The 24,285-nt window shown below is 44.9% G+C and overlaps 1 protein-coding gene across 3 annotated transcripts in view; it reads right to left on the minus strand.

Moving 5' to 3' along the window:
- The window catches only part of col5a1 (procollagen, type V, alpha 1), a 50,300-nt gene extending 26,523 nt beyond the window's left edge, over nt 1-23,777 (minus strand). For 2 of the 3 annotated variants that reach the window (XM_057018526.1, XM_057018525.1), the window contains exons 1-7: nt 23,378-23,775; nt 12,865-13,032; nt 8,022-8,235; nt 7,587-7,749; nt 947-1,078; nt 506-610; nt 99-428 (exon numbers count right to left, since the gene is read on the minus strand). In XM_057018526.1, coding sequence (XP_056874506.1) covers nt 99-428; nt 506-610; nt 947-1,078; nt 7,587-7,749; nt 8,022-8,235; nt 12,865-13,032; nt 23,378-23,492 — 1,227 coding nt within the window. In that variant the 5' untranslated portion in view covers nt 23,493-23,775. Of the gene's footprint in view, nt 1-98; nt 429-505; nt 611-946; nt 1,079-7,586; nt 7,750-8,021; nt 8,236-12,864; nt 13,033-23,377 lie in introns of all 3 variants that reach the window. The other variant, XM_057018527.1, reaches the window with a different exon arrangement.
- Between the last annotated feature and the right edge of the window lie 508 nt (nt 23,778-24,285).

Genomic DNA, 24,285 nt, shown 5'->3' on the forward strand with positions numbered 1-24,285 from the left:
GTACAAAAAAGCCCACTAAGAAGTTCTGGCCTGAACTAGGCAGGGCCTTCTTCTCTAGGCTACGCAGGTGAGGATGAGGACGCCACCGTTTCACTTACTAGCTTTGTCTTGTTGATGGTAATCGATGTGCCGACCCCGCTGGTGCTAATGCGCGTTCCGGTCCCAGCTTCCAGTTCAGTCTTTCCCCCTACTCCCAGGTCCAGCTCGGCACCGGCGTCGGTGCTGATGGTGACACGCTCGGACGTGTCCCTGTCGGGCAACGACGTGGTCTCGTCATAGTAGGTTTCGTAGTTGCCGTAGCTGTCGTAGTTATCGTAAGGGCTGGCATCGTCCCCGGTGGCAGTGCTCGAAGAGCTTGACGAAGAGCTGGTTCCAGTCGATCCAGTAGAGATGGAGGTCACTTTGCCGGAAACGTCTACACGTGTCTCCTGTAAAGCATGAAAGCTACTGTTAATGGCTGCAGCTGACAAGCTGCCATCAAAGCGGAGTCAGAGCGTTGGAGCACCTCTTTCTTGGACGTTCTGTCAGCGTTTGGCTGTGACAGTAATGGCTTGTCATCCACATCTTCATAGTAAGGGTATTCATAGTAGTAGCTGTCCTCCTCGGTGTTCTAAATGAGATGAAAACCCACGAAATCAGCAATTATTCAAAACATCGATTGTTTGTTTGTTTGTTTGTCTAAAATATGAGCCACTGTCTTGCTGCTGGCTCTGGCTGATGTATGTGCAACCGTTTGGCAATCCATCAGAAATACAAGGTAGGAATTTCTTCTTCTAGGAATCTGCAACCATATTTCCCTGTTGCAACTTGTTACCGATGGAAGACAAATTGCTTTTCCAGCACTCACTAAAGTAGCAAACAGATGGAGCGTACATGCATTTTACAGGAAGGGGGGGGCAATCCTTAATAAAGTTTTTACCGTCAGCAGGGAAATTATGATACTTACATATTCATCAGTGTTGGGATCTTGGTTCTGAGGCTGCTCCGGTGCTGGCACGTCACAATCGGGGCTGTAGTGCTCACAGTAGTCATAGGCAGCACGATGGTCTGCTACAATCATCAGCTGCTGGATGTCTCCCTGGAAACACGGGAAAAAATAGGAAGTGGGTTACACAGGGCGAATAATAAACAGGCAAACCATCAACAGATGCAAGGATGCCAGGCCTGTGTTCTCTGTGGGGGGATTAAACTATTTCAACAAATAGAGACAGAGCAGGAACATCTGCGGCCACATGCGCAGCAGAAAGTAGGTCAGGCCCAGGGACTCTCAGGGTAGAAGATGATGAAGAACAGTGTCAAACAAAACCTGTGCGGCCGAGAACCAAACTGACACGGGGCTAATTAGTTCACGGAGTGCACGCAAATGCTCACAGGGCGCAGCTTTGGCAAACTCAAACATTTTGCGCCGCTCCGGCTCTGAACGGAGCGGTTTCGCCCGACGTGCGCGGCATGAGCAGACGTGCCGCTACAGGTGGCTGATGTTGAGGGACGTGACTCAAGGCTGTGTGTGTTCATGTGGAGCGCGCCGAGGTGAGAAGGAGGGTGGCAAGGAGCTGAAGTTCTTTTAGTAAGAACAAATGGATGAGACCGTCAGAAAGAGCAGGAGAGCAAAGAGGAAAAGGCTCAGAAGGATCCCCAGGCTACATGGGGAGCCGGGTGTGCGTGTGGGTGTGTGTGTGTGCCACATGTTTCCGAATAGAATACATGTGGCTCAAACAGCTGCATTTTATCTATTCAAACCTGCCCTCATCACACTTGCAAACCCATTGATGTCATTCCACATTAAACAAATGTGGTCCAAAAAGACAAGTATTAGAATTATGAGTTGAGAAAACTAATAAACCAAAGGAGAATGTTAAGAATAAAGAAAACTCACTGGTGCGTTCCTGTGCGACCCAGTAACAGACAGCAGTGAAACATACTGCACATCCCTGATTTGGATCTTTTAATAACCTTGCAAAGCCAAACCCAGTGAGGACGTTTCCTGCTGCGTCCTTGTCTTAAATGATCAAAACAAATCCCAGTTCCTTCCCCAAAGACATTAAACCAGAGCCCAGATGCAGGAACCAAAGCTTGGATCCGTAACACACCAGTTTCGCCCCCCCTCCCCCGTTCAGGTGTCCATCACCCCAGGACAGTTGTTAGTGCGCTCCAAGTGGGTCAAACCTAATTGAGACAGTAATCATAAACTCATGGGTTAATCACAACATCCTCCCAGTGCAGAAACAACCGGACGGGCGTTGAGGTCCATAGCAAAAAGAGCTGACAGCCAATGGGATGACAGGAACTTCAAACCTCCGCTAAAACAGTCTGTTTTTCTGATTTAATTCATTTCTTTTGCAGAGAAAAGTGAGTTCATTTCGTCCAATAACTGTATACCATAGTGTACATTAGCATCTTTGATCTATTAACATTTTATGAAAGTAAAATTAGGATCAGGAATGAATAATAATAACTGTGAAATTAGCCCGAGTCTAATGTGATACAGCAGAATCTGATTTAACTTGGTCTTCGGAGCAAGAGCTCTTCCTTTCAACACCCAGTTCTTCACAGATTCTGCTGCCAAACCTTATATAAGACTGGTTATGCAAGCTCTGCGAAACAACAAAAACTTTATTCCATATTCTTCGACCCGATGCCGAAAAATAAAGCGCACAAAAAGTGGACGTGTGACCAAAAAATCATGCAGAAATGTTTGATTAAAGGCCAAACATATAGAGAAACAGTGATCCCGGTCCAACCCCTGCTGGAGCCACTGAAGGACACACCATCATTTTTGGCTTTTTGGGAGGGAGCGAGAGACATTCAGGCTCCTGCAGCAGAGCAGAGGTGCTACAGAAAGAAGCATTAGACGACAGTGGCTTGATGCTCACAGCATCCTCGTCACTCAGTCGTACCGTGACTCCTCCTGGCCGACGATCCTCCGTGCTGTGAGCAGGTCACATCACGCGATCCGTGATGGATCAGGGCCGACAAGCAAATCCCGAATAATCCTTAAGGTTCAGTTTTCTTTGCTTTGTGTTTTCCCTGATTATTATTTATAACCCCGACAGTTTTGGGCCTTTCTCCTTGACAAACCTCGCCCTGTTTGGCTCCTGCACGTTTGTCTCTGGTGGGAGTTTTGGTTGTGTCCAGGTGGGGGCAGAAGAGGGCTCTAATGAGCAGGAAGCCAAACGTGACTCCAGCTGTACCTGACCCACAATCCCCCAGTGTGGAAGCAGTTCACCTGAACATCAGCTGTACAACGCCTGCAGACGTGCTCCCTGACCTTCCTGCCCATACAGTTTAAGCGAACGCTCGAGAGAACTCGGGAAAATATTTATTTTTATCCTAGACTTTCGAGGGTTTAGGCTCAGGTTCCACTGGAGTTTGCACTTTCCGTCTTTAAAGGAACAAAGACAAAGAACCAGTCCTCATTATGTCTTTGTACCCACAGGGACGACCGACTCTGGTTATCACACGAGGAGAGCTTGCATGCTAGCTTTTCGGTACTTAACTGGGCTTAAATCATATTCACAAAAAATGAGTGGGGGAGCCGCACAGAGTGAAATAAAGCTCTGTGAGGTCTGAGCTCTGGCTGCATTTTAAAGGCATGGAGCTTCACTCCATGTGTGTGCAGCGAGCCCTGAGCTCCGGCCCAGGCCTTGAGTCTCGCTGCCAGCCACCACCGGCAAACTGACAGTCCCACAGTCTGGGTACACGCCAGCCTGACCACAGAAGCCAAACAACACATTGCAGCGGTCAGGCCTTCGCACACAGACCATAAATCAGCATACGGGAAAATGTGCGCCGTAACAGAAAGATACCAGGCGAACATTGTTTACCTCGTGTTTACAGACATCGGACATTTACAAAGCACCGCTCCAAATAATTTACAGAGTGAAACCTTCACCAGACGTGGGCTATGCCTTCCCCCGCAAGCTCCTTTTCCCCTCCAGACTGCATGAATCCCAACACTCACAACAGCTGCCAAGTCCAATAGTCGCGTCTGCCGCAACACTCACCAGACAGCACCTTCACCATTCCCTCACCTCTTCGCTATTGTCCTGTTTTTGCATCCTGCCAGAGGCCTCAGCGCCACCCCCCATGCCTCGCCAGCCATCGGCAGCCCTTAAGATTATAATTCCGAGTCTCAAAGGACTACGATCAGCCCTACTCCCATTTCCCGTTCACTCCGGGTAGTGGAAACTGAAGCCGCTGGCCTCACCTAACACACGTAGATCCAGCATGTTTGCTTTGGACATTCGCTGAAATCTACATAAAAAGTGCTGAGGGCACACTTCACGTTCTGCTGACACGGTCAGGGGATAACGGGGGTAATAAGGGAGTAGAATACAAACACCTGACCTTCGTTAGAGAAATTCTCCTAATTATCCACGGTGGAAACATCATCTTCCGTGGGGTTCCTCACACTGATGTCTCATTCTTCAACCTGGATTTTACATGGCTCAGCAGCGAAACATGTACTTCATACCCAATCATACTGCTGACTTTGATAGGATTTGATTTGTTACTTGATTGAAGAAAGGTACATCACCTTTATTGTAGTCCAGATTTTAAGTCAAGTTTGCAACAGTGAGCGCTCGAGTTAAAGTATTTACTCATGACTGATGTTTTAAATATACATCTGGAACGCTTCAGCCATTCAGATGTGTCAGAAAGCATCTTGAATCCATCACAGGCCTCCATGAAAAATGCACGATTGCTGCTTTTGTTCTTAATCTGCAGAGGCTCATAAATTATCTCTGACACTAATGTATTGACGCTCGCCATGTTATATTGCCTCCAACTTTTACCAGTTAAATCTTTTTTCTGTCATTCAAAGTGCCAAATACAGTTCAGCATACTGTCCAGTCTAATTAGAGGAGAACCATTTTTCCATATGTACTGTAGCTTTTAGCATTAGTTAGAAAATTTCTAATTTGTTGTTTTCGTTTTGTTTACATGTTTGTGACTTTATCTTTAATCGATTACAAACATTTGAAATTTGCATTTATTAAGAAATTGATTTCTTTAGAGGACCAAACCACATTCCTGGGAGAGTTCTTTTGTGGTTATTATAGGAAAGCTCATAAATAAAGCCCACTGCTGTAAAGCTCTGGTGAATCTCTACACCTACCTGGTCACTACTCGGCCCACATGCACGGGCACCCCCTTCTCCTTTTTGGTTCACCCTGGGACACCCTATCAGTGGATACCAAGGAAACCTCTGGATGATATCATGTGGTACAGCTGCTCTTCCAAGCCTGACATCAGAGGGGAACAGTGTCTCATTCTTTCCTGAATACGACCCAAAAGTTCTGGCCTCCGTCCCGGCCCACTGCTTCTCCTCAATGCTTAAAAAACCTCAGTGCTCCCACATGTTTCTCTGCCAAATTTTGTTTGTTCTGCGATAGGAGTCACCAAATGGTTGCTCGCACTTCCCTGGTCCAAGGCTAACTTCTTATCCCGTGTGGGTTACTTCTGAGAGTGGTCTGTCTGTCTGTCTGTCCGTCTGTGCTGTTCAAATACCAAACTGTGGAAAACTGGAGCAAAGGGACATTAAATTATCTCTGTTTTACAGTGAGTGTAAAACTCAGAAGATAGATTCTGGCCATAGATTATGATCCAAAGGCCTGATCCATCCGTTGAGTATGAATAAAAGCTTCATTTTAGCTTCATTATATTTTATTTTATCAATAAACACGGTTCCTCCAATGTTTCTGCAAGATACATATGCAGAGCTCAGGTGCAACGTGTGATTTTTTTCATGTCAGCAAAAATCTGACCCAAAATAAAGATGAGGGAGGTGGGGCTTTTCCCAGAGTACTGCAGCCGTACCACCAGAGGGCAGCCAATATCAAATAGCGGCAAAGATTAGCAATGACTTCTATTATGTCAGTCCTAAGATGTGAAACAAAATCATAAATATCAGAGGTGAAGATTTTCTAGTCACTTTTATGTTTTTCATCTATTTTCTTGGTCTTGAATTGACAGAATTAATTGGCCTTTTTGTTCTGAATCTTTCCATTTGTCCTGTTGTCATACTCCGCTTGTTGGTAACTCATTCTGGCAAAGGTCAGCACAACTCAGACTAAACTGAGCCACGGGAAGAAAGGAGGAAGGAGGAAAGAGAGAACATAATTTGGAAACTATGCGGACACATTTTTCCATTTTCTGCACACACTGGAGCCTATCATGTCCCCCAGCTGGCAGACGCACAGCAGGAGGGCCTTTAACTACAAAGATATCTGCCTTTTCCCACGTTTTCACGGTTAGGAACTCAAACCACTTCTGTATCGCATCGATCTCACGGGGACTTTGCCAAAAGCAACGGCAAAATTAGGGTAGAATTACAACTGTGAGGTATAAAATACTGCCATCGAGCTGGAGTTAGTGGTCATTAGCCTTCAGAGAGAGAATAAAACAAACATACAGCGAAAACATCTGCATTTACTCGCTGCCTCATAAAAAGGCCTGTCAGTGCCTTGAGGCAAACATAAATGCAATATAATATGGTGCTCTGCTGTATGAGTCTTATGGAAACAAATGTATAATGAAGCCTAACAACTGCATAGAGTACAGTAAATAAATGGCCTTTATTGCAAAGTGAGTAATAGTGCAGTGGGGGGCTGATGTCATATTTCATTTTTTTTCTATTCTCACCAAGCAGCAGAGCGGTGAAAGGTCAGCTGGCTCAGCATTTGTCACATCAGTCAGCCTCTGTTACTAATTATTATTGAGGGCCTCGACCTCACTCGCTAATCCCCCCCTTAAATAAGCACAACTGCGACAGGACAAAGACAACACTATTCCTCGCCTTTTGCGTCGATGTGTGCGTGGGGGTCTCTCGCCGGGGTCATGTTTAAGAGCCGCAAATATCCGCACAAAAGCTTGTTTTTAGGAAGCCTCCAAACCAAATGTGTCATTCCTTACATCCGGCGTCAGCAAAGAACGCTCCCAAGGTGTCGATGCCAAAAAGGCTTTCCCTCGCTAGCCAGACATTCCTCTTTCATCTGCTGCCACAATGAGGTGAAGGGTGGCTTCTCTTCAGTAATGAAAGGTTGTAAAAGAACAAATCTGTGCAAAGTTTCAGAAAATAACTACGAAACCACAAACTAATATTTTGACTTACGGCTGCTAAGTGCACAATAGCCCCAATCTGTTGAAGTAGCAGCAACAGCTACATGATTAGAGAGCTCCAAGACATCATGTTTATGTCGGGAACAGCTCAAATATCCCCTAAAATTGCTATGTAAGGTTGGAAGGAATAGACTCAGATTAAGCAACGTGTTTTTTGGTATTGAGGACACAGCATCACCAACACCAGTCTATGTTCAATAAGGAGATATTTACAAGCTTTTTAAGACCATAATTGTGGGCCTGTTCTGGCTCTCTGCCTTGCTGTGAGCCTAAGCTGAAAGGCCTCAGTAGGGAGAGCATACCTGTGTAACTCTAAAACATGGAAGCATAAGAAAAAGGCAACAGAAGGAGATCAGAAAGACATTGGCTGGAGATGGGTTGCAAAGCAAAGCAGAACGTGTGTGCAGCTCAAATTAGAAAATACAGAGGTTAAACAGGACCCACAATCCCACGACTGTACCTACCTCAAAGACTTCTTCATCAAGTATTCTAGTTCCAAAGACGACAATTCCCTTTGTATCAATGATAGGGCTGGGGCTTCGGAGCAGTTTCTGGGTGGTCTTCTTTTTACAGTCCAGAATGAGGGTGATGGTCTGTTTGTGCACACTGATGGCCACTCGATGCCACCTGAAAAGGGAGGTGAGCTTAATTCACACACATACTGGGTTACAGGTTGGCCACTCACACAGCTAATGCACCCCTTTTATAATGGACCTCCATTTCAAATTCAAATACATTCTATAGTGAAAGAGTCCAGTTTGACCCGTTCTTCAGCAGAAGATACATTCAAGGACCTTGCAAACCAATATTACAAACAAACTAAACAAATATTTTGTCCATATATATGTATACAGTGGGTTTTTGGGTTTTTTTCTTTTAGAAATAGTGATCAAACGTACTTCCCGTCAGCAAGGTTGACCCCTCTGAACAGGGGATAGTCCTCAGGGCTGGGTCTGCCAGTGTGGTCCTCATACAGGAACACTGGAGAACGGCCCACTTCCAGGCCGAGCTGCTGGATGCCCTGTTCATTGTAGACAGACAGCAGGAAGGACTGGCTACCCTTCTTTGGTTTCACCGTAGCCAAGATGGAAAAGTCCTCCGGGAAGGCATCACCTGGCAGAAGGACGGTGGGTTGGACAGAGCAAAGTGTGTGAGATTTGTCGGTCAGCCATAGCCATTTATCAGCCCTAGATTGAAGAGAATACTGCATTTGATTCAAGAATTCTGTGAACGTATTGTTATTTCCTGAAGAGAGCTCGTGGATGTCAGCAGGGGAAATAAATGTTCAATTGTTGCCACCTCGGCTGGAGATGGATTAGACTGAGAGGACATGCCAAAGGGATTTATCAACGTAAGAGGGGCAGCTGGCAGCTAAAGGTGGGTCACCACAGTCAAAAGTCTGAAACGGAAACTTTTCCAGCACAGCAAAAGTATGAGAAACTTAATGGCAAAAACATGTGATCCTGGGAGACTTTGTCAAAGCAGGAACCCCTCCTCTCTCATCTGAGCGAGCTAACAGGCACCAAGACGCTCCAGCAGACGGCTGGAAATTGGAAACGACTGTGGAAGTGAACCTTAAAGGGATAAGAGGGAAAATGCCCTGCAAATATGGAAGTTGAACTAGCGTTAGCATTTTGGTGTTAAAAGCTTCAGAGTCTTGTTTTTTTCTATGGGCATCTGAGCCGTCTCAGCTATTTCCTTAATTTTGTTTTCGGAGACACATCTGCCAGACAGACTGCCTCAGTTGGGTGTTCTCAGGCCTCGGTAGAGAGGGCGGCTGCTCCTACAATCTGAGAAGGCTGCTGCCAATGCGGGGGTCAGACTACACTTGAAGCAGAGCTTTTTTGATCTTTGCCCTTCAGAAAACAAACAAAAAAAGAATATCCAAACCATAATTGTTGTAAGAGACCAGCTATTTAGATTGTTTGAGCAAGAGGAAAGAAAAAAAAAAAACACTTGGACGCCAGTCGCAGATCCTCTAGAACTGGCAAAGCCGAGCCTTTGAACCAGAAAACAGAAGCGGGTCTGCGGTTTCACAACACCATCAAGCCCCTGACTCCTTTGGAATAATAGCAGCCAGACGTTTAAATGCTAAGCTGGAGTGACTTTGTTGGCCTGAATAAAAAAAAAAGGCATGATAAAATGCAATGGGAGGGGCTCAGGAGAGAAGGAAGCAGAGACGTATCAAACTGTGTATTTGCATTTTCCTCTCCCTACTTTCTTAATGACTCCTCTTTTCTTGAAAACACATCATGTGGAGAGCACATGGCTTGGCAAAGAGCTCTCAGGAATTCGTCTTGGCACCCTATGAGACACTACTTCAACTGATGGATACTTCTATACCCTTATTTATGGCAGGGATGAAGAGGGATGAAGAGACGAACCCGGATCGAAGGGGATCAGACGTGCAGCCTTTCCAAAACCTCACACGGAGGAATTCGGGGATGGATGGATGGATGGAGGCTTTACAGCGCGCAGGTTATGAAACAGAAGTGACAGGATGTGACAAAAAGAAAGGAAAGGAAAGTTTGTCGCTACATCCTGTTGGCATAGGCCACGTCTGCAGCAGAGACGATGACTCGGCACCAGCTCGCCAGAGGTCAAGGGTCAGCTGAAGGGTGAAAGGGACACTAGACAGAAGCGAGCGGATGCAGATTAGGGACAGAAATGAAATGTCACACATACGGAATGTTAGCATTAGCATCGGTTTATACTGTATGCTGCCCGAGACGCATCGTAACACTGGGGGAAGGATGACATGAACAAAAACAGTCGCTTGTCTCATTGTCCCTTCCTATTCATCTAACAAAGCCTGTGTGTGTTGTGATGGCGGGTTGGGGGGCTGGGGGGAAGGGGGGGGGGGGGGGGGGGGGTTACACCAGCTCAGGTTTCCCCGGAATTTCAGGTCACCAGATGAGTGATGCCTCATTCCCCATTAGGTGGTTTCAGCAAAGCACCAAGCAGGGCTGGTGAAACGAAGTCTTCTTTAAAAGGAGCGCTGCAGTTTGTATCCGACAGAAACTCCTTAACGAACCATCCGCGGCCATTAAAGTCACCGCGCGGTGAATTACACCAGCAATGAGTGATGGCAGAGAAAGCCTCGTGTCCTGTGAGAGGTCATTCAGTCAACACGGTGTCCAAATCCCTCCATTTCTGCGAGACGTGCAGCATTCCAGCGAGATTGCGAAATTGCTACGAAGACAACGGGAGTTGTTGTCTGTGGGTGTGCAAAAAGGGGGGAAAGGGAGGAGGACGGGTGAGTGATCTTCTGGGGGGGTTCTAATGAAAACTCATGTTGGAAGGGCTGAAAAAATGAGCACGTGATCAGGCTAAAGGTGGGCTTGCACTAAAGCGGTTCATTGCAGTGGATATGGGAGGGCTTTTCATCAAGTCCATCCCTGGAACTGCTTCATGGAAACTTGATGTTGAAGAAGAAGCTGACACTCAATAGGGTTCAAGATGATTCGATTTACCTGCAGAACACATTTCCCTCCATCTGCTGGAGGTCTGAGGGATTGGCTGGCGCAGAAAAGGCTTGTCTGGGGTTAAAACTGGAAAATCAGAGTCCCAAGAAGACAATGATTCTGTCCCAGAATGTCTGGGATACTGTGCGATCAAAACTTGATTGAGTGTTCCTCATTCCTCTGAGTTACAGCTGCATAGACTGTCAAAACTTTGGAAATGACGGCTGTCCACTGGTTGGCAGTTATGGAAAATACAATATTTTCCTCCCTATTTCCATTACTATGAGTTCTGTCTACACCCATCTGCCTCCCGTTGAGCCACCATCTGTGTTGCAGCTTGGACGAGCGTAACTAATGTTCTTTTTTTGTCCCCGGTATTAATGGGAATGGGTGTTAAAACACACAAATCTTAGCAAGCTAAAACAACAATCATTCCAAACCTTTGCCATATCTCATATTTTAGCAAACAGAAGGACCATTTTTGCTTCAGGAGCTTCGGATTTCAGCTGAATTTGCAAGTAGGGCTCCTCACAGTCAGTGCGGGACGTTTGAATTTTGTTGGCTATGTTTTCAGACATAATATTCCTCCTGAAATTATTACATCCACGTAAAGAGCAATTAGATGAGACGGCCGACGGGCGAGGTGCCAGAGACAAACAGAGCAAGACGGCTCCATTGGTCCATTTCTTCACGTCTCGCTCCCATTCCAAAGGTAAGAAAGGACTCTTCTGTTTTTCCCGGCCTCTGTAGTTTCAAATGAATCATCCCTTCCACATGTTTGTCCAATGATTGCACGTCTGCACTCGCTCCTTTCCGACACATCATCACGGGCTGTGGTTAAAGGGTCGCGGGCCACTGTTTTCTCCATCATGGCTACTGTGGCATTTTTGTACGTTCAGAATATAACGACTTTGTGTGCCTCTCTTTTTCTCTATGTAGCATTGTTTTACCTTTAAGGTGGCAGCGTGTCCTGTTGCTAATTGAGGGAAATTTCACCTCCAGGCTTTGGGCCAAAGTCCCAACTCGGTTGCAAATTTACAGTTAACCAGCCTCAAAAAGTTGGATAAAAAGTTTAACTGCCTCCTGGAGTCTAATGGCTGAGCCGTTTCTCCACCTCCACCAGTGTTTCAGGAGCTAGGCATCTCCTCTTGTTACCTTACTTGCCCTTTCAGTCGTGAACTCTTCCAGGTTTGTGTGGGACATTTTTTGGATTAAATGAAGCAGCGCTTGTATAATTATAGCATATAAAGCTAAACAGTGTTCTGCAGCCACAGAGCCTCAAAGAGAAGTGCATTTGTTTGATTGGAGAGCATGATAGAGCAGGCCATGAGATCCATGTGGCTTGACTTTAAGCCCAAAAGAAGAGCCATGACATGGATCAAAGGTCCACCAAGGCCACTGCAAAGCCTCAGCGGAGCAAGAATCAGGCTCCCTTCCAATTCAAGCTCTGTGGCAGCTTTGCTCACAGGACGGGTTCTCATTATTTTGGCCTCATTTCTTCATCTTTAACCACATTCCAGCATTTTTCCCTCCTACATTTCAGCTAAACAGACCAAAGAACTAGTCGTCTCGGCGACAGAAGAAATGGTTTCACTTGGATTTTTTTTCGCTGGTAAAAATCTACTGTGTGAAGGAGTGCTAGGAGAAAGGGATGATGGGGGGGGACTGTGAGACTCGAGGGAAAATAAAGGCGGAGAAGGGGGTAGGACATCGAGGAGAGATTGTCAGAGAGGGAGGAGAGGACAGAAAGCAAAGCAGAGCGCCATGGAGCAGGAACCCAAAGCCACGTCAGCACAGAAGAAGTAGGAACCCCCAGACGTCCCTCCCTCCCTCCCATCTCCCACGCACACTGCTTTCTCATCACACAGCTCCCCCTACATTATCAAAGATGTGTTTCTCATGCATCTGGTCCGTGTTTCCGCTCACAGATTTGCCTCGCGTGTGACAAATAGATATATCCAGTCCACAGTCAGAACTGTCCACGTTTGTCTTTGCAGGGCTTACAGTTACAAAAAGAAATGTGCGCATGCAGGATCTGTTTAAGAACTGGACCAAGTTAGAGCATAGCTGAGAAGAATTAGCAAATCTAAGAGCCAGTAAAACCAGTAACCTGGGGGAGATTATAAGAGAGGGCCAGGTGGGAGCAGATACATGTGAATGTAATGTTGGGGTGTTTGGAGGGCATAAAGTTGTCCAGATGGAATTGTGGCGGTGAGAAAACTTTGGAGCTGAGATAAAAGTCAAGTAAATGTGCAACATCTGTGGTGTGGGTACTCACCTGGATACATCTGTTTGGTGGGAGCGCTGAGCTGGGCATTTTTGGATACTCTGTAAGCTACATCGGCTCCTTGTGTTGACCTCCGATGTGAGCAGAATCCCGTTGTTCTTGTAACACCCTCAGGTAAATTGTGAAAGTCTAAAATCTTCAAGAGGTCTGCTGGTTCCGCTGGAGAAACAAGAGAGACCGACTGTAAAAAAGGGTGTTGTGTTCTCCTCAAGTTGCATTTTACAGCTCTTTAAATTGTCCAGACTGACAACTTCATTAAGTTTACACCTCGTCTGCAACGCACGTTTAATCCTGATTCATTACCGCAGTTTTCTGCTGACTCACTGTGGACTGTTGCGTTTCAGAAAGTAACAGCGATGTTCCCTTTTTTAGGTGAACAGGACCATCGTTATGGTTGCAGCCAAACCCATCATTTCATACAGGGTTAAATCCACTCCTGCCCTCTTTTGGCCACAAGCATGCTATTAGGACACTTTCCGCCCAGTCATCCCAGCTGTAACCAGGCCACCACAAGAAGGAGACTGGGTCAGAACAATGTGACATGGGGTTTGACCTTTGCACCTCAGCCTCACATGCAAAAAAACCACCCGGGGCACACAGCTGTTGGAAGGATACACGCTGACAGCGAGCCGCACAAAGACGCGCGCTAGCATGTAGCCACATCCCAGAAAAGATGCGGGGAGTTTTTAAAAAAAAAAAAAAGGAAACCAGGAGATGTTTATAGACTTGGACTTAAATAAGCACTGAGATTGTGGGAGGGAAAGCACTAAAGCAAGGACACAAACGGAGGAGGTATTTTACAGCACATCGTCTAACAAGTAAAACAAAAGCAGTGCTATTCTAAGGAATGCCCTTTTTGGGTTGTTACAGCGACTGTAAAGAGTCAAAGTACAGCCGCCGAGTTGCAGGGACCACACAGGACTGAGGAAACCTTTCAATAGATCTGTTCATTTAAGGGTCACAGGGATGCCGTGTCAAGGCTTTTACACAGTCTGCGGTGCCCTGCAACAGCGTCCAGCTGGTTCGCATTACGCACAACTCACCCGGAGCACCGATCGATTAAAAAAACTTTAAACAAACCCCTGATATTCTGAAACAGAGGTCTCCTTTTAGGAGGGCTTTGGGTGCATGTGTGCCTCTCCAGCTGTACAGTAAGTGTGAATATAAACTTCCTCCTCACGAGCCTGACTCCAAATTACTATCAACAGGACAGAAACAGGATAAAATAAAGCTCGCCGCGAACACAGAACATGGAGAATAAAGACTGCCAAAACAAACCAGGCCCAGACACGAGTTGTTTAGATGAAAACACAGAAACAGACGCACAAATTCGGCATGGGGTAATTTCCTAATCACGCTTTCATCTCCACCGCTCGCTCCAAAGCCAGCCCACTCTTCCTCTCATAAAGGAAGTCTCTTATCCAGTCCAAACCTCTGTAATTGGAGAGAATGTGGAAGTGTGCAGACAGCAACAGTGCACCGGGGCCTCCAGTCAATGTAAAAACCCACATGGATCAAGACTTGGACCGACTCCTTAGATTAACCAAAGCGGTCTGAGCAAGGGCGACGTGTCTGTCATCATGTCTCATAATGAATACAGAGTCCCAACCACCACCTATCGAACACATGATGACAGAACTTCAACTAATGAGCCTGTGTCAGGGCAACAACAGTGTAATGATGTGTCAGGATGTCAAAAACACCTTTATTACCACTGTACAAATTTGTTGCTCATAATCACCTGCACATATTCAAACATAATTGATACTACAACCCATCATTTTCATAATTGCCGCCCTAAACTTTAACGATCCAGAGCCGTTACATTTTATGTAGCATCAAAACATCGTCTGTAAAAATTAAAGGAGGAAAGTGGCGACAAAAGCAAACGGTCACTGCTGGAGTCAGTACAAAATGTGGAAACTGAATTTAACGTTGACTCTCAGGGAGGTTAATACGCGATCAGCCGTAACCGGCCCCGATTTCATCTCCTCTGGAGCCACTTCCTGCCACACAAGTGTCCTCAGTCATGTTATTGATATCCTGTTGTATTTCATGGTTTATTATTTCACACATGACAACAATGTGTGAATTAATGGGCACCTGCAATATCAGTTTTATAACCCCCAATGGAGCTAAAGCAACTACGCGGCTTCTGCTAGGTCACCTGGAGGTGAACCAGGTAGAGGGGGCCAATTAGCAGTTTAAACCAGGAGACAAGGACAGTGAAAGTTAAGGTAATACATCTTTGTCCTGACAGCTTCTGTGACACCACTCTGCATCCAAAAATAGAGCAAAAACCTTTTCTGGTGGCTGCTAAATTTAAACTCGTGAAGAGAAGAAGAGAGGGCCTGAGGGACAAGGTCAAACTCAGTTCCAAACACTATTTGCTACAGCGTAAACGTCCCTCTGCTCTCACACACATTCATTCATGGAATTCTGTCACCGGCAGTCAACCTTTGAGCGGAAGCGCCCCTGACCACATCCTAACCCGCAGGTATGGGGCCTCAGTCCCACCTTTTAAACTAAGATGTTTACCCACTTAGTGTGGGAGATCCCTTGGCAGACCAACACCTCAGCCACCATGATGCTAAAAATAAGGCTCCTGCTGACCACGGACCCCTCACAGGGCTCTTTACACGCACATGCAACCTGTTTACGTGGCATGTTTGTGTCTCTATGTGCTTTATACTTCACCTTTCCAAAAAGCAGCAGAACTAATACTGTGTCACAACTTTTTGAGCATTTCAATGACCTCTTCTGAACCAGGCAGAGGGTTCTTAGGTGACCCTCAGTTAAAAACAAGAGTAAGTATGATTAATAGGCGCCCCCCTCCCCCTTTTCTGTCTCTGCAGTAGCCTGAGCGGCAGATTCATAATCCCTCTCACGGCTCGGTGCCAGCACTGTGGTGGATCCCATTCCCCAAACCTACCCATCTATCCTCCATTTGCACAAATAGTGGCTTCAGCACCATTTTCATTTGACAAAAAGAGGGGGTGCCGGCCGGCGAATTAGGACATTTTACGTGGCGGGGGGGTGGGGGGGGGTTGGATTAACATTCTTCTTTCTTTCCCTGCCCCCCCCCTCCTCCTTTTCCTCCTCCAACCCTTCCTGAAGTGAGGCCTGTCTCTCCAGACACATGCTTGACCTGGCGCTGAGGACATGGAGTAATTAGCAGCCATAAAGAGGACCCTAACAAGCACAGCTGAAAACAAGAATGCCCAATGAGAGACTTCCCCCTCCTAGAGCGCATCACACACTTGGAGGGTGTAAGAGTTATTTTTTTATATTACCTGAGCCTGTTATAAAACGTTAATTAATGCCCAATGCTGTGAAGATGGAGCGTTTGAGTAAATATAGCAGGATACACTTAATTATCTTTTTTTATCTATGCTGAATTGTATATTCTGTATAATATACAGTTGATAAAAATGCAATAAAATCCTGTTTTCTCTCCATCTAACATTATTTATGAAGCACCTGTTACAACTAACATTGACTCAAGGTGCTTCACAAAAATCCAGACCCTCAAGGAAGCAACAGGAGGAAGGAAAAACTCCAGGCTCACTGAGGATGTGTAAAATGATCTTTTTCCTTGAGCACTATGCTTTCATATCACACATATTTTGTTGAAATGCAGAAACAAATAACAATTAAAAAAAAGAAGCAGGCTTGTGTGGCTGCTTCTGTATTTCATGTGACCAGACCTGGAAATCATTCTGCAGGCATTATCCTTGCTACACTGGATTCAGAACACACACAGCACAGACATCCTGTGAGAAAACACACACACACAGGATGCATGTGATAAAAGTGCAAATTTCACTGTCAGTTTGCATTTTCAGAACAATGCCAGCTTGACTAAACTTTCCAGAAAACAGCACGCTGCATGTGCGTCCAGTCAAACATTTGGTGGGGACGTCAAACTCAAAGCTGATAACAGAAAATGACACTAATAAAAGCTGATAACAGAAAATAACATTAATGACATTCAGAATTTCAACTGTTGGCATCTGTTCGGCTCATTCAACCAGCCAGTCTGCTGCTTTGCAGAACTCTGACCCGGTGACCTGGTCTGAGATCGGCACGTGAACGCAGCAGCAGGGAGGAAAACGAAGAGGAGGAAATGAGAGGAGAGAAGTGAGATCTTTCTGTTTATACACCGAATGCCTTCCTTCCTTGTCTTGGCCATGATTGTTCTGATTTTCCCTATCCGATGTGACCCTAAAAAAGGCTGGAATCACAGGAAGCGTACAAACGAGATAAGATGGTGGAAAAAAAGAAGTCTTGCATTTAACAAATCGATCCAGAGCGAGGCTGGATCAGATAGGAAGCAAATAAACAGATATGTATCAGAAGGACGGCATTTTAATCCAGCATTTCCTGATCAAAGCTGGTGGTGAAATCTTTAACAGGAGGAATGACTTCACTGTCTCCATAGCATAGACTTTTCCTCATTCTGTGTCTGGTTTTGAGGGCTGGCTCGTGAGGATGTGATGAACAGTCCTGCAGCCACTGACATTAGGCAGCCATCAAACAGCCTGTCTCACTTTCAGGGATTATGGCAGCGCCAAACGCAGAGACAAGAACAAGAGATCCTGCACAATAGCCGAGCCACTGGGGAGGCAATTTATCGAAAATGGAATGAACAAACCCAATGACCTCTAAATGTTTCTGAACCAATGATGGAAACAATGGCTGAAAATAGATTTTTAGAATATGTCACATGAGGGTAAACTCCTGTAAATCACAGTTGTGGCTCCTGATTGATGTTAACAACTAAAGGGTCTCCCATTATTTCCAATAACACAAGGGAAAGTATAAAAATACACTGTGTAATGCACAAGCAAATCTGCTTATTAAACTGTGGTTATTGGACTAATCCCAACCAACAGGAAATAGATAAAAGCCACTATGATGGACACAGACAGACAAAAGACTTGTGTGGATACAAACTAAAAATTACATTGATATTTCTGTTATGGACAAAAACCCATACTTATTAACTTCTATCTGTATTTTCAGTAAGTCAAGAAGAAACTAGCATTAGCGAGGCATAAAAAGAGTGAGGAAATAGCAACTTTTTCAATTTTCTCTTCAGGTTAGAGTAATACAAATACAAAGTAGGCCATATGTACTAAAAAAAATAAAAAAGCCAATAACACTGAGCTCACTCCTCACTGGAACTGGAATCAGCAGCTGTGAATATTCAAAACCTGACCCATTACACATCCCTGATTAAAATAAATGTGTAAAAGATTTATAAAACACAAAGGAAAACCATGGAAAGTAGTTGTAAAAACGTTTCCCTGTCTCGGCCTTGAACTGCTTTTTCCATCCTCTGAATCATAATCTTCCATCTCTCATCGTGTTATCTGCCATGCAAAAGAGAGAAGAATAAAAACAACAAATACTCCAAAAGATGAGAGACAACATATGAACATTTGGTTCTTGGACAACAGTCAAACCTCATTTCATTAAAAGCTCATCCTTTATTTTCCCAGTTACATCCAGTTCCTGAATCCGGACACGGGTCCAGATTATGACCAATCAATAATAAATTCACTCTTCAGGATCGACGCCAGCCTCAACCACATCCACGTGCCTCATTTCCAGCTTCACAGAACTACCCGACTTACGCGGGCATAGATATTGTCAACACCGAAAAAAGAGCTTTTTCCAGTTTGGCCCCCCGTGTTTATTTTTTCCGATTTCTTCTGGTTAAAAAAGCTTACTGAAGGCTAAAGCAACCAAGAGGTTAAAATAATGCTACGCTAACAGATGACAGACTATACCGCAAAGCCCACAAGCATGAAGCAACATCATTAAGTGTCTGCCTCATCCGTCTCTGTCTGTTCCTGTTATGGCCTCACATGTGAAACCAAGATGCAGAATCTTTCCAGACGGTTCAGGATGTACCCTGGTGTCTCCCGCTAGTTGGACAGACCTGTCTCCATTACAATCAAGGCAAAGACCAGTAGCCAAGTTCTTAGCTGAATAGTTCTGATTAGTTTTATTATTTGTCCTATTTTTCTATCTTGTTTGCAGTTAAACCTCATCCCTTGGGGCAACAATACCAAAATCAATTTAGGATTCTTTTTCAAAAAATGCTGACTGGGCAAAGTCAAACCTTTCACAGATGATGCTTTTCCATTTAAGCCCTAATTTCATCACATCATAAAAATTAATAGCCTGACAAGCAGTGATCAGGACCCTTTATTTTCACTAGAAGTGAAGAAATGCTTACCCAGAGTATTTCTATTGCCCAGGCTGTGGCTGAGCCCAGGCTGGGGAAGGGGGGAATGGGGTTGGAAAGGATGAGTCACACATTGCTCCGTGCCGAACGATTATAATAAGCCATTACAGAGAAAAGTTCTGTTTCCCAGCTGAAAGTCTGCCTGCAAGCCTGGACCAAATTTGACTCTTCAATATGCTGCAACAACACATGCAGTTAAAAAAAAAAAAAAAAAAGATAACATGCTGGAATGGGACGGTTGCATCATGGAGACGACACTTCCAACGTTCACATCACTCTGGCAATGGTGACACCAGATGCCGCTGCCTCCATTTTGTTCTGCTTTGTTTGGCATGGAACACGGAACACGTTGCCCCCTTTCAGCTGTAATTTGAACTGAAATGATCCATATTTGTGGGAGCGTGCAAAGCGGACACCAGCTTCAGCTGCAACACCTTCAGAGGAAAACCATCCGTATCTGGCTCCAAATCAAGCATGGCTGTGTCATTAGCACAGAGCGCCATTGTGCAGTCACGGCGAAGCTGCCCCTTGATTAATCTAGGGGAACAGTAGGCAGTATACCCTCCACAATATAGCAAATAATGAACTACTGTATTTGTACTGCACAAAGGGTTTCATAAACCCTGACAAGAGGTCGAGACTTCTGGTGCATATTTTGCATTATCCGCCGCGTTGTTATCAGGCGATCGCTGCTACTTTAAAGAGTCCTCCCCGCAAAAGCTTGCATTTACAGGCTGAAGGGGCACATGCAGTTGTGGGGTCACTGGTTTGCTCCACAGTCCAACTGACTCAGAGTCCTCCCCGTTGTGTCACAGCAATAGATGGCACACCAACTCCACCCCCCCAACCACCACCACCACCACCACTCCTCATCTGATTGTGTTCGTCATGATTTAAGAATGTAAAGCCCTGGACAACAGGCCAATGTGTGACTAAAAGGTGATTACTGGACTGTCAGCACCTATTTCCTACTGCAGCTTTTTACAGAATACTACAATAAAATGTAAGGAAGTTACAGAGTTTGTTCTGGCTCCACATGCATGATCTATATAAATTCCTTTAGAGGACCAATAAATAACCAGCCGTGGGCCAGCTGTAATCGACCTTTAACCCACCCATAAAGCGTTTCATTTCAACAAAAAGGACCGTCAAATGACCCGAGAAGGTGCACATCTGCCCCCAAGAGCAAGAGAGCTACCATAATTTTAGTGCACTAAGGGCGTAGATGTTATTTAGTAGGGATTTTTTTAAGAAACCAGTTCACTGAATGGTGTATTCTTTCGGAAAAGGCAACAGTATTTTTGCACGGTCCCCCGTTCCACCGCGAATGTGGAAAGAACATCTGGAAGAGATTTTTTCTGGCGCTTTCGGAGGGCTTAGCAGACAGCACAATGGAACTTATCGAATCCAGATGCGAAGGTGCTCAAGGAAACAGCGAGACCTTCTTCTATTTATCCCTCTCAAATGTACAGAAAGATAACATAAATATCTGTGTCTGATGCACAGCACAGCACCTCAATGATGGTCATATTTACAGATTAAAATAAGGATCCACATCATTACTTTATTATCATTGGCATCTTTGGCCAAAATCCATCCCTGTTTTCATTTGCACAAGGTATTCAAAGAATGTTATTACAGTATTTTTGATGACTTAAGTATGCTGCACAACCAGGCTGTGGTCTGCTGTGAGCGTTTGGTACCGATGGTGTGTTCATGTACTCTCCTTACAGGGTTGTCTTATTTCTGACAACAAAACACCATGAGAATTTTTTTTTAAATGTCCAAACCTACTCTTTTTGCTCAGTTGTGGTCTGAAAAATGGACGCTTGTCATGTCAATCGTTACATAAACACTGCAAAGCTATTACACAACTCTTTGTCAGCAGACAATTAACTAAAACAAGAAGCGCCTCCAGCAGATAATTTCTTCTTCAGGCAGTGAAACTGTAAACCCAACAGCACTGGCAATCCCAAAGTCCCGACCTTCACCTCTGAACTCTGACCCCACTCTTCATTCTTAACCTCTGTGTCTTACAGGCCCTCTGTTATTACCACTTTTCATATGGATCTGAGGTGAGGTCTCCTCATTAGGGCCAGGGCCATGTGACCTTCCCTCAGAAGTGTGGACGGTGACTCACTCTCTCTAATAAAGCTTGACTTACGCTCAGTGCAATGATCCTCTATGACCTCAGGTTGCCGTTAACTTCAAACAACTGGCTGCGCAAGAAAAAAACTGTATCCAAAGACCAAACTACCACCCAGAAATATATTTCACTGGTTTCTAAACTGCTAAAACACTCTCACATTCATGAGAACCTAATATTTTTATATGTTGACAAATTATTAGTATCAATGTGAAAGAGCCCTATAGGGATCTACCCTGTGGTTTGCCTTACCAATAGGGTGAAGTTAGCATCTTTCAGCAAATTCGCTGGGAATTAAAATGCTGTCATTTTTTGGTTTTGCAATCACAGCAGTTTTTCAGAAGCTGGTTTCCTACCACAACTAGATTGCATGGTACCTACCCGGAAAACTGCACACAAAATCATCAACTGCCTAATTATCACAGTGGGGTATTTAGCCTAGCGTTAAAATGTAAGTGGTGGGAAAACCAAATGTAAAAATGTAGTGGTTAACTTTTAATGGTGGTATACATAGAAATTCAACTCCAAGTGAATGGAGACTCGTCTATGCTGGATTGACTGATAAGATTATGACAATGTATTTACCATCATATTGCAACTTCTTAACAACACTGGGTCGAAAGTCAGGTACTGCTAACATTTTATGTCACTAAACTTTATTGATTTATATCCAAAATGAACAAACTTGAACAATTTTGATGTATACTGTAAATGCTTGTTTATGGATTACATCTGACTATGTATCTTAACATAAAAAAAGTTATTTCAGGAATAAGTCTGGGCTACATTTTTAGCCTAGCGATGGCTTCAACAGGCAGTTTTTGTATATGCAGACGCTAGGAGGCAGGTCTCTGCAAGCTCACAGATGATCCTAGTTCCCCTTAAGGCTCGAGGTCATCTCTGGTGGGATCTTTACAGCTGGCAAACTAGTTAACTATCTGTAACTATGATTTGTCAAAGATATCTTCAAAAAGTATATCACCGCAACACCTCTAATCTAATCTAAATCCACACTGCAGCCAAATCATCTTTACAGTGCAGAAGACAGGACAACAATGCAAGAAACTGGGGTCGGGACGTTGGGGTGTTCACTTCCCATGTGTTACGTTTCAGGAATTGCACCAACGCTTTTGAGGATAACTTACAAAAAGCTGGCTCTTTGCACATATAAAAAAGTTGATTAAATCCAGCTTGAATCATCAAAGTGGCTTCTGTCCCATTCTTTCCAACAAGCCAGCGAATCTCTGCTCCAGCCCCTCCTCTGTCCACAAAAGTGACCCAGATTTAGAAAAGAGTGGGTATTTTTTTTATAAGTCACCCAAGCCAGTTTTATCAGCAATGTTTGCTGCATGTTGCTAAGGTTAGCCTCTAAAGATGCGCCGACAACATCTGGACCTTTTTAAAAGGACTGAGCTATATATTGAGTCTGCTCTGGAAAAGCATCCCATATGTCATATAAGTCCACCTGTTCACCACAAAGTCCATGTCAGAGCCCCTCATGGCGGACCACCAACCATGTTAGGCAGCCTTGAGGTTCTAATAATACACAGAAGAAGTCCCCCGACCCCCCCACAGAAGCCCCCTAACAAACTTGGCGATGGAGCAACAATAAAAATATTGCTTAAGACTTTAACTTTAAAATCAAACTTTGTCACTTTTGCCAAATGTGTGTTATTGGGGTTTCTGCTGAAGAGGCTTTGCATCGTGATGTTGGAGCCCTTTGGAGGACTCCACCCTGCCACTCCAGACTTCTGAACTACAGCACCTCCCTCTCATAAAAAAATATGCTCATCCCTCTGAAAAGTTTACAGTAAAGAAGCTCTTTGATCTGCTCCAGAAATATAAAACACACATTTAAGTTTGATCTATGTGGAAATACATTAAATATATGGAGTTTAATTGGGCTAATATATACATCTGTATCTGCAACTGCTGCCTTTCTGCGGCATTTTAATTTTGGAAACTTTGGACAGTTTTTCATGACTAAAATGCAAAGTGATGACTTGAGGAGGAGGGGCGGATATCCCGCTGATCCACAGAGAAAAACTTTTTTTTTTTCTTTCCACGCTTGGACCCGCAGATCCGAGGCAGCCGCATCTTACCTGAACTCGTTTGCGACGTGACAAAAAGGAGAATCACCGCTAAAGTGATGTGGGCGTCAGTTATCCTCCGTTTTACTTTCCATCTTATATGGGTATCCATGACCGCCAGGAGCATCCACCACAAGTGGATACACTTTTCTTTTCTTTTCTTTTTTGCAACCTGGAGCAAACAGTTTAAACGTGCAAAAGACTTCTGCTCTGGACAATGTCAAAAGCCAAAAAGTCCCCGAGAAAAAGAAAAGAGGGGGAAGGGGGGATTTGTCGGTATTTCTCAAGCAGCCATAAGGGATTGTTGTGTGCGTTCCTCCAGTTGACGGATGGTCAGCCGTCTCTCCCGCACAGCTCCTCTCCTCTCTGCTCTGCTGAGCTGTGCCGCAGCGCTGCGCCTCCGCTCAACAAGTTTTGCCTCCTCTCTCAGGCGTCACGTAAAGCCCCCCCCCCCCCCCCCCCCCCCCCCCCCCCCCTCAAGTCCAAACGGGGGCAACACACCCACTAATACACTGCCCCTCCACTCCACCCCACCCCCTAACCCCCTCCTCAGGGCTGTCAGTCAAAGCGTGGACAGGGAGAGGGGCAAATCAGAAGAGTCTACCCCTCCGCAGCCGCGCTGTCATTGGCAGGAAAAGTCGAGCGAAAGTTTCGACGCCTACTTTGTCTGCGCTCTGCGCTGTTCTTCCAGAGATCTGCAGCGGGAAAAGCAAACTGGAGTACTGCGGTTCCATGTGTGCTTCATGCCTGGAATATCGGAATCAACATGATGAACCTGTTAAATTGACTTTCATAGGGTGTCATGTTGAAAAATGACACTTGTAAAAGCGAATGTCATCTGCATAACAGTTGATGTCATGATACAGAAACTCTTTTCTTAAAAAGATCAAATAAGGGGGATGTATCTGTCAAAACGTTTT

Source organism: Takifugu flavidus, chromosome 20 (assembly GCF_003711565.1).
Source record: "Takifugu flavidus isolate HTHZ2018 chromosome 20, ASM371156v2, whole genome shotgun sequence".
Taxonomy (NCBI): Eukaryota; Metazoa; Chordata; class Actinopteri; order Tetraodontiformes; family Tetraodontidae; genus Takifugu; species Takifugu flavidus.